The following is an 18,988-nucleotide window of genomic DNA, read 5'->3' as shown; positions in this document are numbered from 1 at the left end:
ATACTACTGGTGGGGATGGAAAATGAAACAACCATTTTGGGAAACTGTTAGAAATTATCTACAAAGCTTAATATAAACACAACCAAAACTTCTATTCCACTCTTAGGTATATATCCACAATGAGAAAGCACAAATACACACTCACCAAAAGGCATGTACAAGTATAACGATGAACATATGTATGGTATCTGAAAGAGCCCAAAACTGACAAAACCCAAGTGCCGATCAATCACAGATAGGTTGAATATATCTTAGTCATACCATATAATACTATGCAGTAATGAGAATGAACCAACTACAGTTAAGTATAACAGGTGTCTCAAAAACTCTTAATGCAAAATAAGACAAAAATAAAAAGGAACACACAATTATAGCTTTTATCATTAAAAAACAAGCAAAGCTAACATGGTGATTTTAAGTCAGAACAGAGGTTACCCTTGAGGAGCAGGGAGGTGACTGCAAAGGGGATCTTGGATGCTGATAATCTTGATCTGGGTGCTGAGTACACAGTCATATTCACTGTGCAAATTCACTGAAGTCTTATATTTATGATATGGGCATTTTTCAGTGTTTGTGTTATACTTCAACGGTTTACTTTTTAAAAATGAGAGACAGGGGCGCCTGGGTGGCGCAGTCGGTTAAGCGTCCGACTTCAGCCAGGTCACGATCTCGCGGTCTGTGAGTTCGAGCCCCGCGTCAGGCTCTGGGCTGATGGCTCGGAGCCTGGAGCCTGTTTCCGATTCTGTGTCTCCCTCTCTCTCTGCCCCTCCCCCGTTCATGCCCTGTCTCTCTCTGTCCCAAAAATAAATAAAAAACGTTGAAAAAAAATTTTTTAAAAATAAAATAAATAAAATAAAAAAATAAAAATAAAAATGAGAGACAATACAAGGGGCACTTGGGTGGCTCAGTCAGTTAAGCATCCGACTTTGGCTCAGGTCATGATCTCACAGTTTATAGGTTTGAGCCCTGTAAGCCTGGAGCCTGCTTCAGATTCTGTGTCCCCCTTCTCCCCCCCCCCCCCCCTCTGCTCCTCCCCCGCTCACACTCTGTCACTCTCTCTCTCAAAAATAAACATTAAAAATTTTATTTTTGGGGCGCCCGGGTGGCGCAGTCGGTTAAGCGTCCGACTTCAGCCAGGTCACGATCTCGCGGTCCGTGAGTTCGAGCCCTGCGTCAGGCTCTGGGCTGATGGCTCGGAGCCTGGAGCCTGTTTCCGATGATTCTGTGTCTCCCTCTCTCTCTGCCCCTCCCCCGTTCATGCTCTGTCTCTCTCTGTCCCAAAAATAAATAAAAAACGTTGAAAAAAAAAAATTAAAAAAAAAAAAAATTTTATTTTTAAAAATGAGAGACAATACCAGAGAACATTTGAAAGTACATTCACTCTTATTAGTAACAAAATACAGGAATAATTAACTAAGGCACTACTGTGATCAATTAAAGTCAGTAAACAAATATTTATTGAGTCCCTGCTATGTGCCAAGTAGTATGTTAGCACTGATACAAGACAGACACTGCTTACTCCTTAGCCCCATGAAGTTACAGGAAGGAAGGAAGGAAGAAGTGAAGAAAAAAGGAGGGAGGGTCCAAAATGTGAAGATGACTAATAATGCATTTTTCATGGCAGCATAAACTGATGCTATTCTTTAGAGAAGAAATTTGGTACTATATACCACATTCTTTAAAAGTATCCATCTACTCAATGAATTAGTAAAAACTAGGATGCAAATCATACATTAGTATGATGACAACTATGTAGAAACAGCCTCTGCACAAACAACAATAAAAATATATATTAAAATGTTTTTTATTCACCATTTTCTAAAAGATTTTAATGAAATCGTATTGTGGAAAACAAATCAATCATAATTTGCCACCCAATACCAAAATGCATTTTATATGTTAAATATTTTTCTGTATCTTTCAGGGCTTTTTAATATATATATATTTCCAAAAGGAAGTCCAAGGAAAAGTAAATCCTGCTTAAAAACAAATCAATAGACCTTTTTCTTTATGACAAACTAAATGTTATCCCTACATAGTTATAGGAAACATTTTGTAAGAGTTCAAATCCCACAAAGTAAATATCTGACATAAGATTTTTCTTTAAGATGATTTTAAAACTGTCCACTTTCTCTTAGAATTTGTTTGGTTATAAAGTGCCTAGAGGCAGACAGATAGAGAAAGGAAAGGCTTTCAACAAGCTCACTCTAACACCATTTTCTAATAAGTTCGTTGCTAAAGTTCCATTATAAAATCAGAGATACATTCACATGAAAAGAAAAAAGGACTTCTCAATAAAATAAAACCAGCTGTACAAAGGAGAAAAGCTTTTGAATGCATTTTCCAAATGAAACTTTCCAATAAAATAAGCATTAACAATAATACCAAAAATATAAGTAACGCTACTCTAAAATAAAAATAAGCCATTGTGACTGAGTGTCTCAACTAAGGGAAGGGTATCAAGGACAAAATCCTGAGGAAAATCTAAACTAGAATGAGTAGACAAGAAACAAAAGCCATAAAAGACAAATCAGAGAGCTAGGAGGAAAGCGAAAAGAGCTCAGCACACAGAAGAGAGGGTCAAGAGCCCAGGTACCACATCAGGGAAGAGACTGAAACTGATGTGGTTTTTGGGAGGATAGCTTTGGCATCAGCAGCTGCAAGGGGGTGGGGACAGAGTTAGAGGGGGTAGGGCGCCCACGCAAAGCCAGGCTGTGAATGGACCAAGGTCTGACAGGCTCATACGAGGGTTCTGAGGCATGGGGAGGCAAGGTCTCCAGCACCCAGGAGGACAAGAGGCATGAGAAGGAGAGCATGAACACAGGGCTGACCTCCTGAAATTGCTGATATGCAGATGTGGGCAGAAAGTTTACACTCTGAAAAGCTCCCCAGATGAAACTGTAGACCACAGATCTATTGCAGCAGCTAATTGTTTTTCTCCAGTATCACTGAGTGGCCCATATACAGAACAAGAAAAGGCAAATGGCCAAACTGATATTTCAATGGAGGTTGGTGGCTAGCACAAGGGGCTGAGGTCAGTAGAGCTGAGAGATAGACATCAGAGCACAAGACTGAAGAGAGAAGGCAAAGAAAGGTGGCTCCACACAGGGAGAAAAGGGAAGACAGATTCAGGTAGAAGCAAACAGACTAGGGCATAAGAGGCTGGAGGAATAGAAAGATGTCACCAGAAAGTGTGACGCCACAAGGAGATTCTAGGGATGAATTCATTTAGGTAAAGATTTTGCAAACAAAAACGCATCCAAAGATTTCATTGAAAACCTTGCCATTTTTAAAAATGCTAAATAGAATACCATATCGCATAGCTGGACTCTTGAAAAAAAAAATGTAAAAGTTAAAATACTGCTTTAAAAAAATTAAAGGGTCTCCTGGGTGGCTCTGTTGGTTGAGCGTCTGACTCTTGATCTTGGCTCAGGTCATGATCCCTGGATCTTGGGATCAAGCCCCACATCAGGCTCCACACTGGGCATGGAGCCTGCCTGGGATTCTCTCCCCCACCCTGCCACCACCCCTCCTCTGCCCCTCTCCCCACTCGTATTTTGTCTAAAATAAAAAAATAAATGAAAATTAAAAAGTAATACACTTACTTAGTGAGAAAATAACTTCTTTTTTCACTATAAAATGCATAAAAGCATGTGTCAAAAAAAATAGGAAAAAAACCACCTATAATACAGTATATTAATATACCTATTATTGCAGTAATTTTTGCCTTAGTTATAATCATAGTGCATATAAAATTTTATACCAATTGTTTTCCAACTAACTATATGCATTTTTTAGAGTCATAGTTTTCCCATATTAATTTTAATACTTGCATGATATTTTATCTAGATCTTCAAAATTTATAAATCGCTTGTCCACTGCTCATCTAATTTGGGGTTATCATATATTATACAGGGGTACAAATCAGAATGTGTAATTTTACATTTCATTCCTGACCTAAGAAGTAGATAATTAACAGTATCTGAGATGGGAAGTTGTCCATAAAGATTGAAAGGAGAACGGCAGGCTTATTTTCAGATGCACTATCACACTGGGTCACTGACAAGCCAAAAGATTTACCTGGAAGAAACCTCACAAACCGTGGCATGAAATGAAATCTTGGGCAGCAGGGAGGACTGTCTTCAAACAAAGGGCCTAAAGCAAACAAGTGAAAAGGAAAGAAAAAATAAATAAAACAGCCTTAGAAAACAAACGCTGCGACTTAATTCCTAAGATTTATGACAACCACAACAAAACACCACCAGAGAAGTAGGGACATAAAAAACACGATCCCTTCTTCTCCCCAACGGCTCAATCAATCATGTGGTAACTGCCACAAACACCCAATGAAGACTGCAGTTAGGGGAGTCCCCAAAGTCAGAGGAGAATAAAGGCCCCAAGGATATACCTAGTATATGACATGTACAGGAAAGCTATTTTTAGAAATCCAAAAATATAAAGACTTGTTATAACTGAACTACTGCATGATATAATATGCTTGTATTTTAATTCTGTTCTACTTTAATCAATACAACTGGGGGGGTAAAGAGAGAAATGCCATTAAAAACTTGGTTTGAAAAGCCATCCATCAATACACTGTTTTAAAATTAGGTAAGTCAATGACTGATGGAATACAGATACTTCCAAAGGAATGAACAATTATCTAAGAACTAAATTTTGGGGGTGCCTGGGTGGCTCAGTCAGTTAAGCAATCATGAGCTCACAGTTCATGAGTTCGAGCCCCACGTCCAACTCTGTGCTGACAGCTCAGAGCCTGGAGCCTGCTTCAGATTCTGTGTTTCCCCCTCTCTTTGTCCCTCCCCCATTCACACTCTGTCTCCCAAAAATAAATGTTAAAAAAAAAAAAAAATTTAAAAAGAACTAATTTTAAACTGATACAGCTCAAAGTGTATGTGTGTGTTTTGAAGGCTAACCAAAATTCTGTTTTAGTAAACTGTCATCTTAGAAGAAGTTTATTACAGTAAAGGTCAATAAATTTAAAATATTAACTAATGAGATTTTCCCTAGTGTACATAAATCAAGGTAGTTACTCATAGTAACTGGTATCATCTTCTGAGGTATCATCAGATAATGGATAATGGTAATTTTAGCTAATGAACATTGTCAAACTGTATTAAAATAAGAACTTATTCACATCAAATGATAACAACTGTTCTTATGAATAATATACTTTTCCCTGGGTATTTCAAAAATAAGGGAAATTTCAACTGTTTCCCCACTTTCATAAGTTTTTACACATATTACAATATTCTTTTATAAGCACTATACTTTTCTTTATATCCTATTATTTACCTTTAAGATTCCAGTCATACAATTCCAAAATATCTCTGAACAGGAATAACGAAAAGAGCTCAAGTCCTTTCACACAAAAATTCTGAAAAATAAACCAAAATCAAATTACTATACTACAGCAAATATATATCAACGAAAGATTCAACTTGTCCCAGTCAAGTGTCTTAAAAAATGTGTATTAAAACTATACTAAAATCATGTAATTTCCTAAAAAATATGGCCACTGTCCTACAAGAGCTAATTGGCTGGCTATATAAAGTAGGCAATAATGCCATTAGAATTCCTACAAAAATATGAACTCAGCCCTTCCAAACATACAAATAAAATGATGTGAAATTTAAAAATTAAAACCTTGTATTTTCCTAATCCACTTATAAATCTCAGAATTAGAATCTCCTAGGGACTTTTTGTTAATTCAAACTACACACACACACATACTGACAGGCTCTAATAGGTTTGTCCCCCAACCCTACCCCTGCTCACCCTTACCCTTCAAACACCCAGAATCACTATTACAGAGTTACCATAAAAAGAGGTCTTTTGTGCCCAAAAAAGTTCAAATTCTTAATGAAGGCAAATAAAGGGCTAAGAAAAACTACAAAACCTAGTACCAAAATTTCTCCCATCAACAAGCTTAACAGACGATATATTTACAAGTGAGACTTGTCTCCTAATTCTTCCCACTTGTCTTGCTCAGGGTTCACAAATCACCCTGTGTGAGATCACGCCAGAAGTCATCAACCTTTACAACAGCAAATGAAGGCTTATGACCTTAAAAATCAAAAGGAAGCAAAAACGCCCTTTTAAGCTGGAGAATGAAGGGGTGGCCCCTTCTCTTTACTTTTTTTGAAAGACAGGTAGAATTCCCAGGACTCGCTCAGAATGAAGCAGGTACAAGCTAAGCATGTGTGTCGTGCTCGTCAATCCTCCTCAGTGCTCCACTGCCCGTGACAAAGCCGCACTGTTAAACAAGGTTCGCAAGAAGAGCTGGGGGCTCAGGAAATCGACCCCGACTCAACAAATGTTAAGTGCACAAGCTTGTTTGCTGTCTAGTTGCTATTTCTTAGTGTGATTTGTTGACACCACTAAATTCAAGATCAGGCAATGAATCATTCTGAGATTCGCATTAATCTTGCTTCGGAATTTTAAACCTCTTGCATATATTTAGATAAATCAGCTGCTGAGCATCCGCAATGAAAAACAATTAGGAAAAATATGTAAATATATGGGAAGAAAAATGAATCAAGCACTGATCTTGTCACTGGAGATAATGAATAAGATTATTCCAACAGCTATCAGATTCAGTTTCACTGTTCTAATTTCCTCTCCGATAACGACCAATAACCAAAATCTGTCCCCTTTTCCAAAACAAACTGGAAACAGATGTAAAGTTACCATCAGTAAATGCAACATGAGGAGAAAGAAGTTCCAAAATAGGTCAGTAGAAGTTGAAAAAGGACCCAAATTTTAACCTTGCTCCTAGAGCTACATCTCACTGCCCTTTCAACAGTGAACACCACACTTTAAGGGCATTCCTATGGCAAATAGCCAGAGCTGACCAAGTTCAATGCTTTAAACAAATGAGTGTGAAATAAACAAAAGAGCAAACTATATGAAGCTATTAAATAACCTTTTCTCTTACCTCAGGCATCATCTCCTCAATGAAATGAATTGTGTAGTCTATGTTGAATCTAATTACTTTACACAGTGGAATCTGCAATAAGAAAAATGATAGGTTCAGTTCTTCCTTCACAGTACACATGCACTTGCTATCTGACCCAGAAGGCCATGAACCAAATGAGAAAGTTTCACCTTAACCTAAGCTGCTAACAGTACCATACACAGAGCTTTGACCACAACTGCTGGATTTTAATGGCAAGAACCCAGATAGCCTGGCCTCTATAGGAAGCCTGCAGAATGTTGGTGCTTAATTAACTATGTTATATTAGCAGCAGCATAAATATGATAAGAACCCATTTAAACCAAATATATTGCCTCTAAAGTATTAATAAAACCACAATTAAATATTTCTTTTACTCAGGTTTTTAAAATCCTTCAGAAGCTTTAGCTCTTCGGGTACATCAGGGACAGCTAGATGACAACCCACTGGTTATAGATTCCTGCCACCAAAGTGCATATAACTCACTTTGCCCATGTGGCTCTGGAGCAAAAGCATACACAGTAATAAAAATAATAATAGCTAACAGTTATTGAGCCAGGCACTGTTGCACTACTTCACATACACCTATAAGACAGGCACAGCTATTATCCCCACTGTACAGTGGAGGAAACTAAGGCAGGGTCATCAGCTACCTTGTCTAAGGCAAATGGGAGCTGGTAAATAAGAAAATTTTGCTCTAGACCACAGCTCTAAGGCACCAGAGAATACACCTTTCATTAGGTGTTCTAATACTCAGGGTCTGTGTGAAAATGAAGGAAGGCTCAGGTGAAATAAAACCACATCTATTTTGTTTGGTCATCAGACACTAGCCAAGGGCCTACATATAATAGGTTTTCCATAAGTATATTTTTCAAGGAAGGAAGGAATGAGAGGGAAAGTGTGAGGTCACTGTAGTGTGTTAGCTGACTAGCTGGGGAAAATAATAGACTCAGAAGCCTAGAGATGTGTTAAGTAGGCTTTTCTGGCCATTCAATCTGTCCACAGATGATTTTATATAGATGCAATCTTTTTAGAAACCATAGCAACCAGAAACAAACTTTAATTCTACCACCAAAAAGAATGATAAGAAAAACAAAAATAGTCTTATAATGCCATCTGCTGGAAATGTGTTTCTCAGAAAAGAAGTTTAGTTCTTTGGTGCTTTTTCATTTTTTTTTAAGGATAGTGGCTAATTTGAGTGAAATTTATAGTTAACTCTAATAAGAAATCCAACTTATACTAAGGCCACTATTATTTTCAAGCTCTTTATTCCTATAGCATATAAAAATATTTGAGTTACAAATGTGTGTATTACTCATATTTTTTAAATATTTATTTATTTTTGAGAGAGAGAGAGAGAGAGAGAGAGAGAGAACGCGAGTGCGAGTTGGAGAAGGGGCAGAAGAAATACGGAGACACAGATCGGAAACAGGCTCCAGGCTCTGAGCTGTCAACACAGAGCTCAACGCGGGGCTCAAACTTACGAACTGTGAGATCATGACTGGAGCGAAGTCAGACGCTTAACCAAATGAGCCACCCAGGTGCCCCTATTCATATTTTTAAATATCTATTCTTTGCTAACAACTATGCTAGGTTCGGAGTTACTCTAAAATAAGCCACAGCCTTTTTTAAAAGGCAAGAATCTAAAGAGGCAAACAAGCATGTAAACAAGTACAAATAGAATGTATACAATGTAACGTGTAAGTGCACCTGAAAACAAATAAGCAAACAAAAAAGTATAAAGTACAAAAGAACCAAAGAGGAGGTAACATCTGAGTTGAGTCTGCAAAGACGGGGAGAAATTTTCTAGGTCATCCAGAAAAATTAAGTTGGGAAAGAACAGGTGTTTAGTTTTTAGCAAGAAAGAGAAAAGGGAGCTTTTCTCTTTAGGGGGAAAGACTAAGTCTTTAGGGGAAGACTAAGTCTTTAAGCAGTTCAGGCGTGAAATACATGGAGAGAGAGAAGCAAGGAGATTCTAGACAGGAAAAGTATAAACTGTGTGCTACAGACTGTATAAACCATGTTACCGATTCAACGCTTATCCTTATGGCAACGAGAGGTTACCCAAGTACTTTAAGTGAGAGAGTTTACATTTTGGATGGGCTGCTATGTAAACAGTGTGGCAATGGTTTATAGTAGAGCAACGCCAGACACTGGAAGCCCAGACTGGAGTCTGATGAAAAAAACAGTCCAGGAGCCAAATGAAGAGAAGACTGGAAATAAAAGAGCAAATTTTAAACAAGGGAGATGTTAGTGAAATATACAATGACTGTTCTGATGTGGAAGTGAAAAAGGAAAGAGAGAATAATCTCTAGATTTCTGGCCTAATGAACAGATAAATCACAATGGCATTAATACAAAGAAATTCTTAGGGTGTCCTCTGAATACCTCAAATTCAGTATGTGAGGAAGAGGACAAGTTCAGTTTTGCATAGGTTGAAGGTGAGGTACTTGAGGGGATATCAAGGTGGATATGTCCAAAAGGCAATCTGAAATGTGAGTGTGGAGCACACGTCAAAGCCAAAAGTATCAATTTGATCAGAAGATGCATGGGAGGAAAAACCGTGGGCGAGACTACATTACTCAGGAGAGAGCATCCAGAAGAGAAAAGGACCAGAGCCCTTGGGAATAGCCCAAGAGGCAGTCAGAGAAAGAGCAAAAGTGTCAACTTGATTCCTCCTACCATGCGCAAAAGCAACTCCACTGGTCCTTTCCCATATCATTTCAACTAAAATCACTTCCTGGGATTCCTTCTTTGAGCTCTTCTCTTCTACATACTTTATTTTCTTTCTTTCATTTCTTTTCTTTTTTTTTTTTTTTTTAAAAAGAGAGAGACAGAGAGAGAGAGTGAGAGCAAATGTGAGCGGGGGGGGAGGGGGGGGGGGGGGGGGGGGGGGGGGGGGTTGGTGGCAGCAGAGAGAGAGAATCCCAAACAGGCTCCATGCTCAAAGCAGAGCCAGACACAGGACTCAATCTCATGAACCAGGAGATTATGACCTGAGCCGAAATCAAAAGTCAAACAACACTTAATCAACTGAGCCACCCAGGTGTCCCTATACTTTATTTTCTTTTGGGCTCTCACCCACACCACTAGAGTTCTTGTGAGATATACAACTCTGGAAAGGCAAAGTCTCCTTTTCTACTCAAACCTTCATCTCTCTCTAAGACTCAGAGAATTTGTCATTTTTCTACATATGGCAAGCTCAATTTATTTCAAAGCCAATGGCCAATCAAATAATATAAATGCCTACCATTTCTTAAAACATGTTTGAATACTGACTGACACCAACTCTTATTTCATACTACCAAAAAGAAACAGAAAACACTCCCTAAATGTCTACATTCTAACTCTACTACTTCCAGGTGCTGGACAGCTAAATCCAGGGCAGTAAGACTACTAGAAATGGCAAGCCAACTAAAAGCAGGGGTTTTCTTGTGTTTTTGAGGACAGGACATGATGTATCTAATACATATATCTTTATAACTTTAGTTATGTTGTCAAAATCTTTAATAATATCAGGTATTGCAAGTAATAGAAAATGTACTACATAAAAGGATAAAATTCTCCCAAATGCTCTATACTTAGCCAACAAGGCTTTCAATCCACTTCAATTCAAGAAGATCTTAAGAAAACTTGTCAGAACTAGATTTGCTGAGATTCTAATGTTACCATCATTTGCATGCCCTTCTTGCTGATATGTTCTCTCTAGCAAGAAAATGAATCAGATCAGTAAAGCGATTTAATAATTCTTTTTCTGGGAGGCTATTTCAAATTCAAGAGGCCTTTGATGGATCTAATCCCTATGAACTGTACAACATTCAGCTTAAAACTCGATTTATTTTATCAACATCTCTAACATAAATGATGAGGCTTATCTTCTCGTTACAGAGTTAAGTTCTCAAATTTGGAGAACTTGAGTATTTATATAAAATATATGCTGAAGCCAGGAATTTTTTCAGACCTATCTTTTATTGCATAACAACAGTAACAACTGCAATTAATGAAGCATTAGCAGCCTCTCAGTGCCAAACCCTGTGCTGACAGGCTTTTTAAAAAGTGCAAAGAATCACTCATCCAAGGTCACATAAATATTAAGAACTGGCTTAAAAAAAAAAAAAAAAGAAAGAATTAGAAGAAAGACACAAACCAAGGTCTGACATACTACCCGAAATAAGAAATGCCAACATGTATTATGTGCCAAAAACCATGACAAACACTTTTCATGTGTCCTCTCATTTATTTTTCCCAGAAGCTGGTAAGATTGCTACAACTAATACTTCTATCTTACAGATAAGAAAATCAAGGATTATAAAGATTGAAATGTCAAACCATACAGCTAGTAAGTGGAATTCACTAATGTTTAAACCCCTGGTTTCTCTGGAGCCACAATGCTTTCCTCCTTTGATTAAGGTGAGCCTGAAAGTTAAGATGAGATTACTTGTTTTTTTAAGTTTATTTATTTCAAGAGAGACAGAGAGAGAGAGCAAACAAGGGGGAGAGGCAGAGAGGGAGAATCCCAAGCAGGCTCCAAGTGGTCAGTGCAGAGCCCTATGCCGGGCTCAAACTCACAAAACCATGAGGTCATGACTTGAGCTGAAATCAAGAGTCAGATGCTTAACTGAATGAGCCACCCAGGCACCCCGGAGAGAAATAATCTTAAGCAGGCTCCATGTTCAGTGCGGAGCCCGACACGGGGCTTGTTCCCCATGACCCTGGGATCATGACCCGAGCCAAAATAAAGAGTCGGATGTTTAGCTGACTGAGCCACCCAGGGATCCCAAGATCTATACTACTTCTAAGGAAATAAGAGATAAGATAGATAACTTTAAATATTTTCATAGTAACTAAAATATTTATATTTACAAGCCCACTGAGGGGAAAAAAGAAATGTATTATTTTGGGGGAGCTGGGCTATAGGACTTCCAATGGCCTTTCCTACTCTGAGACTATGAGGTTTGGTGTAACAAAAGGTTGGAGTGCCTGAGACATTAAAAAAAAAAAAAAGTAAAGAACCCATCAAAATTCAAAATCCTTTTAGTGGCTTTTCATAAAGACTATTAAAGAATGGTTCAATGTAAAATTTTGTAACTGTGTTGTGATGGATGTTACTAAACTTCCTGTGGTGATCATCTCACAATATGTACAGATGTTGAATCATTACACTATGCACCTGGAATTAATATAATGGTATATGTCAATTATATCTCAGAAAAAGAATGGTCCAACATTACATTCGTTTTATATTATGGTCCACACTGAAGGTAGATGTTATATATATTATCAAATGATTTTATTTTTATATTTAGAATGTAACTATCTTCTAAAGAAAATTCTCTAGGATAAAATATATGGTGAAGAAAAATTCCATTAAAAAAACAATCTGATTTGGGGCACCTGGGTGACTCAGCCGGCTGAGTGTCCGACTTCAGCTCCGGTCATGATCTCATAGCTCGGGAGTTCAAGCCCCATGGGCTCGTACTGTCAGGCTCTGTACTGACAGCTGAGAGCCTGGAGCTTGAAAATTCTCTAGGATAAAATATATAGTAGAGTAAGAAAAATTCCATTAAGAAAACAATCTGCTTTGGGGCACCTGGGTAGCTCAGTCAGTTGAGCATCCGACTTCGGCTCAGGTCATGATGTCACAGCTTGGGAGTTCCAGCCCCACAGCTCACAAGCTGTCGGGCTCTGTACTAACAGTTGAGAGCCTGCAGCCTGCTTCAGATTCTGTCTCCGTCTCTCTCTCTGTCCCTCCCCTGCTCTCTCTCTCTAATATAAATAAATATTAAAAAAAATCAAAAAGAAAAGAAAAGAAAAGAAAAGAAAAGAAAAGAAAAGAAAAGAAATCTGCTTTAAATTAGTATCACTACTGGGGTACCTGGGTGGCTCATTCAGTTAAGCATCTGACTTTGGCTCAGGTCATGATCTCGCGGTTCATGTGCTCAAGCCCTGCGTCAGGCCCTGTGCTGACAGCTCAAAGCCTGGAGCCTGCTTCAGATTCTGTGCGTGCGTGCGTGCGTGCGTGTGTGTCTCTCTCTGCCCCTCCCCCACTCATGCTCGCACTCTCTCTCCCTCTCTCAAAAAATAAACAAACATTAAATAAATAAATTAGTATCACTATTATAGAATCATGTCTACTTATAAAGAAAAAAGAATGACAGAAAGGAACAAAGTTAGGCAAATTTTATTCTTTACTCTCCAGTGGAACAGAATTTCACATTTTGAGTAAACAGCACTTAAATAACTTTTTAAACTGCAAATGTAATTTCTTATAACCAATTCAGAAAAGATTTAAAGAACATTGTATTTTAATGTAGGCACATCATGGCTATAATTTAGTAAGTTCTACAACAGCATCTAGACTGGGTAAAGTATACTGCTGTACTGCCTTTTCGAGCTGCCAGCAAATTGTACTCTATGTCCAACTAGAATACGGAAGAAGACAATTACCAAGACTGTTAGCTTTGAATGAGAAAGATTTTGACTCATAGATACAGAACTTCCCATTTGAACCAATTACCAACAAAGCAGCTTTAATACCTATATAAAAATATCACAGATCTGTATGTCAGACCAAATCTCTTAAAGAAGACATAGTCCTGGGATTTGAAAGCAGAAACTTGTATGAAATTAATTCAGGGTCCAGATGTCCTATACACAGCGCTATTTCTTTTTCTATAGCTCCAAGACTAAATAGCCGCTCCTTAAAACTTTCCAACCTTCTTCTGAAGGACACCCAACTCAAAATAGCTTCAACACATTAATCCACAGTTTATCCTTCTTTTCCAATCTTTCACACTCTCAAAATGTTATTCTGACACATGTTTACTTACACCATTTAATGTGGACCAAACCTGTGACTCATTAGCACAGATGTCACACCCCCACCTGACACAAACTGCTGCAGACTTCCTGCAGCTCATGCAGAGGAACACAAAGTAAATATTACTTAGAAGCCAGAAGAAAAAAATTTATTTTGACTTTTAGAGGGAAAGAATGAAAAGAAAGAAGAGGGTACAGGAAAGGAGAAAGCCAGTCAATTAACACGTACTTACATTGGTCAGGGGGGCATGTGCGAACATAGAAAATCCTTCAAAGATATACTCATGATCATCATATTCTATAACAGTTGGTCTGTCAGTCTGAAAGCAAACAGAAACACAAAACATGAATTAAATAATATAATTTGCATGTGCAGAAATCCATAAGAATACAAAGCTATCAACAATGGACTCCACTGACATTTTTCTAAACTCCAGGGACAACTTTATACAAAAGTTTAATTTTAGGTGGAATTCTCTTGGTTGGTGGAATTCTTTAGCTTCAATAATATTTACATACTGAGACTATCAAAATGTTTATTATGGGTATCATAAAGGAGAAAAAGGCTATATGGCTTCATTTTCTAGGAACTTGTTGTATTTAGTCCCACAATACTACCAGATCTACTCTTACTGAACTATATTTCTGACCTAACAAAAGTCCTAACAAGAACAAGATAATAGCACAGTCAACTCAAAGCTCAAACTGGAAAAAAAAACTCAGGATCACGATAGTCAAGACTAGCAACCACCTGAAAGTCTCCGAAAGACGTCAGGGTGCCACAGGCACAACCCCTCACAGCGCCATTCCCAGGCCCTCCAAAGAGAAGCTACCCACCACACACAGTTACAAATCAATTCCCACATAATGTCAAAAACATTAATTATCTGAAAATTCAATCTGTGATTAAAACATACAATTGTTAATCTAAGTGTATGAGATTCTCTTCCTTATGCTATTCTTATAACCCACCATTTTTAATCCTAGATGCTAACTATGGAACTAATTATCAAGACTGGTAACTTAAAAGACAGTTTTTAACACAGGTATTGAACATTATTCTTTTAAACATTATATATACGTGAAGAACGGAAAGAACACGCTAAAGAATATCCACATGTACATTAGTTGTTTTGTACATTAGTAACATAATATTACTGTTAACTTTCTATTCGGATATCTCTAAATAAAGCTGGTCTAAATTAAATATAATAGAAAGAACTTCTGACAAGATAATAAGGTATAGCCACTTTGGAAAACAGCTTGGTAGTTCCTTAAACATACTTACAACGTGATCCAGCAACTCTAGTCCTAGGTTTATACCCAAGAGAAAAGAAAACATACACCCACAGAGAAACGTCTACAAATTTACAGAAGCATTATTCGTAAGAGCCCCAAAGTGGAGACTAGCCAAATGTTCATCAACTGGTAAACAGGTAAATGTAGTATATCCATATAAGGGAATATTATTTGGCCATAAAAAAAAGAATGGAGTTTTATGTTACAACATGGGTGAATCTTAAAAACATGCTGAGTGAAAGAAGCTAAATCACATCTTCTATGATCCCATTCACATGAAATATCTAGAACAGGCTAATGATAGAGGCAGAAAATCTCTTAATAGTGGTTGAAGGCTGAGGGATACAAAAGAACTGACTACATTAAGTACAGGGTTTCTTTTCAGGATGATGAAAATGTTCTGAAATTAGATTCTGGTGATGGTTTCACAATTCTGTGAAAAGAATTACATCATGAAGTATACACTTTAAATGGGTGAATTTATGGTATATGAATTATCTCTCGATGATGTTAAAATATATAATCACTAACAATCTAATTTTGAAATTGAAATCTCTGGATACAAGTAACCAGAATTAATAAATTATGCACTGTGAAAGACAACACGGCAAAGGGCAACAGCCAACAGTCATGCACACTGCAGTCAAACTGTCTTAAATCCTCACTCCACCCTTACTATCTGAATAATCTTGAGCAAGTTACTTAACCTCAGAGTAAAACGTGGACTACTGCTCCATCTGTATAGTGGGGATAATAATTCTACTTCGTTGGTTTGTTGTGAGAAAAAGGTTAACACGTGTCAAATACTTAGAGTGGTTCCTGGTACCACACTTGATAAATATTAGATATTACTACTATTGTCATAAATACAATAGACCTTCTTGATTGCTAGCTTATATTAGCTATTCACGGATTTTTAAGAGATGCAAAAGTGTTCTGTGCATTCTTCCAACTCCCATAGCTCCAATGAATAGCTCCAAAAGTCATGGCTATTATGTATGTGGCTACTATGTGGTACTGACGACATAACTGAAAAAAAGGTACAGAAGGTAGTACAGTGAGAGGAAGCAAAATAAAAGTCATTATGATAAAGGCCAATTTTATCAAAAATAAAATATTTTTTAAAGAAAATTTAAAAAATGAATCAGTACTGAATCTATTCACATTTTAACTTATTTGCACACAACCTATTTACATTTTAAAATGAATGAAATCCGGGGTGCCTGGGTGGCTCAGTAGGTTGAGCGTCCGACTTCGGCTCAGGTCATGATCTCGCGGTCCGTGGGTTCGAGCCCCGCGTCGGGCTCTGTGCTGACAGCTCAGAGCCTGGAGCCTGTTTCGGATTCTGTGTCCCCCTCTCTCTCTGACCCTCCCCCATTCATGCTCTGTCTCTCTCTGTCTCAAAAATAAATAAATGTTAAAAAATGTAAAAAATTAATTAATTAATTAATTAATTAAATAAAATGAATGAAATCTGATTTTGTTAGGAACTTACCAAAAAGTTTGTAGGAGGGGAGACTGTAATTCGATAGTGGAAAAGCCTGCCAGCATTGTTGGTCATAGGGCGACAGGGCTTGATGGCCTGAGGGGGGAACCAAAAATGAGTTTAAAAGTAAAGTAGCAAATTATTTTTATTCAAAAATAGACTGTATTTTCTAGATTTACATCTGACAAAAGAGGTTTTAAATGTGTTCCTTCACAGGTTGGTAGGAAGAACAGTATTAACAAGATGAAAAAGGACTGCCCGGTTACCAGTATTTAACCTATTTCCTCATGTGCAATAACAGGAGTTCAGACAACATAAAGAACTTTCTAGATCTAAATTTCTCTATCTTCCTCTTATTTGTAAAATAACACAATAATTGACCTTTGGCTAAACTCCCAATATACTGAAAAAAAAAAAGGGGGGGAAATAATCTCGAAAGTAATAGCAGGTTTTGATAGGGGGAAAAAAACAGTAAAAGGATCAAATACGCTGAATAAAATTAGAAGGTTCCTGAAATGAAGAACACATGAGAGGTGGCAGAATAGGGTATGCATGGAGGTCAAGATGGGAAAAGGAAAACATAAACTGATGCTTTTTTTTGCTCTCCTTCCTTGGATCACCATGAGGTTGACAGGGGCTGTTAGGACTGACTCATAGTCCAAATAATCCCTCTGTCCAGTCTTGCTTACACACTCTTCCCCTCCCAGGCAAAGATCCCTAAGAAACACTGGGCACCCAAACTTCATCTTAACATCTGCTTCTGCAGAATCCAGTGTGTGTAGCTCCAGGTATGAACCAAGAAAACCAGAGACAAGAAGGGATTTTGGATCTGAATCACTTAGCACCCACTGGCAATGAGGACCCCATCAAGGTGGTAGGTGGAGTCCCTGGCACCAGATGGCAGGCCAACTGAAACTTTCAAAGATGGTGAATTGGGAGGGTATACGAGCGGAAGCAGATGCAGTGTACCAGGTACTTAAGACTATGAGAAAATGCGTGCTATAAGTATAATGGGATAGACAGCTACTGCTAAGCACCACTGATGCTGCACTAAGCCCCTCAAACTTTAGTGTGCTTTGAGATCACCTGGACAGCTTGCTAAACCTCAGATTGCTTGCTCCCCACCCCAGGGTTTCTGATTCAGCAGATGAAGAAGGCTACAAACCTGCATTTCTAAGAGGTTCCCAGGTAAAGCTGATGTTTGGAGAACCAGTGGTCCACAGAAATGTAACAGGAGATGGGGAGGAAAGGCAAGTGGAAGCCAGACGGACAGTTGGAGGCACACAAAGAAGCTCTTGTTACCTGCAGGGATCAGTCCAAGAGCACCAGGACCAAGTGCAGGGTCAGAATTGGATGGACCCTAAAGAAAATTGACGGCCAACCAAGGTATTGACCAAGGGAAGAGACCTGGAAACCTGAGATGAGGACATACAGGTTTAACTCCTCAGACTCCCTGAAACCTTTTGCCTCTTCAGAAGTGGCCCATCCCTGTCTACTAAGAGCAAGCACTCACCTGTGTCTGAAGGCAATGTCCCTGTAAGGCAACACTACCTCCCTCTGTCCCAGCACCCATCAGTCTCCCCTCCCGGCCAACAGACCTATAATTAGGTCACAGCATAACCCAGCTGGGGAGGTGCTGAGAGGAGAGGTTATATCCCAAAGGAACTGCAAGAACTAGTCAGCATGTGCCAGCAGCAAGAGTCTGCACGGGACCAGATGAGAGTGGTTGACCAACAGGGCCAGAACAAAACAGTAGTTAGGAAAGAGTTAATTGACTTGGGAACATTCAGGATTCAAGGACACCAGATGTCAGGAACTGCCTACTAGGATGTCTCCTAAAAGCATGAAAAAGCAATGGCCCACGATGAGTGAAGTTAAAATGCCAAAATTGCTGTAACAGAGAAGGAAGTAGTTCAAAGACTCAAGGAAGTGGGCACATTGGAATAGATATATTATCTGTGACTGAAAAATACACCAGATTCTCATATTCCGTGGGAAGGCCCAGAGCACATGCCAAAGGCCAAAAGGAATGTGTTGGTGAAGGGGCACCAGCCTCACTAGGAAGATCAGTGGTGGCCTTCTCTGCAGGCCAGGGCTGACTGTAAGAGAGGTGGTCACAGAGCAGAGCTTGCTGATAGCAATGTGGATGACAAGACTCTGAAACAAGGGAGGCAAGATGATGGGACTAATTGTTAAAAACCAGGTCTCATTATAACCAGCAAAATCAAAGTAGCAACCAAAGGGGTCTGGTTCACAGAGAGTCATGGAAGTAGTTAACAGAACATGGTGTCCTTAGGTAAAATGAATGGGTAGCTAGCAAAAATAATACTTAGTTTGTACCACCAGAAGAATCTAGAAAGGATAACCAAGAGGCTGAAGGTAGGCTGCCCCAACAGAAAGTCATGATCCCT

At 38.5% G+C, this 18,988-nt stretch overlaps 1 protein-coding gene across 6 annotated transcripts in view; it reads right to left on the bottom strand.

Moving 5' to 3' along the window:
- DROSHA (drosha ribonuclease III) overlaps positions 1 to 18,988 on the bottom strand; it is a 126,179-nt gene that overhangs the window by 79,193 nt on the left and 27,998 nt on the right. For all 6 annotated transcript variants that reach the window (XM_049648244.1, XM_049648241.1, XM_049648240.1 and 3 more), the window contains 5 exons: positions 16,587 to 16,673; positions 14,026 to 14,112; positions 6,956 to 7,027; positions 5,314 to 5,395; positions 4,081 to 4,155 (listed from right to left, as the gene is read on the bottom strand). In XM_049648244.1, coding sequence (XP_049504201.1) covers positions 4,081 to 4,155; positions 5,314 to 5,395; positions 6,956 to 7,027; positions 14,026 to 14,112; positions 16,587 to 16,673 — 403 coding nt within the window. The remainder of the gene's footprint in view (positions 1 to 4,080; positions 4,156 to 5,313; positions 5,396 to 6,955; positions 7,028 to 14,025; positions 14,113 to 16,586; positions 16,674 to 18,988) is intronic.

The sequence above is a fragment of the Panthera uncia genome (genome assembly GCF_023721935.1).
Source record: "Panthera uncia isolate 11264 chromosome A1 unlocalized genomic scaffold, Puncia_PCG_1.0 HiC_scaffold_17, whole genome shotgun sequence".
In the NCBI taxonomy this organism is placed as follows: Eukaryota; Metazoa; Chordata; class Mammalia; order Carnivora; family Felidae; genus Panthera; species Panthera uncia.
This window is presented reverse-complemented; position numbering and strand designations above follow the sequence as displayed.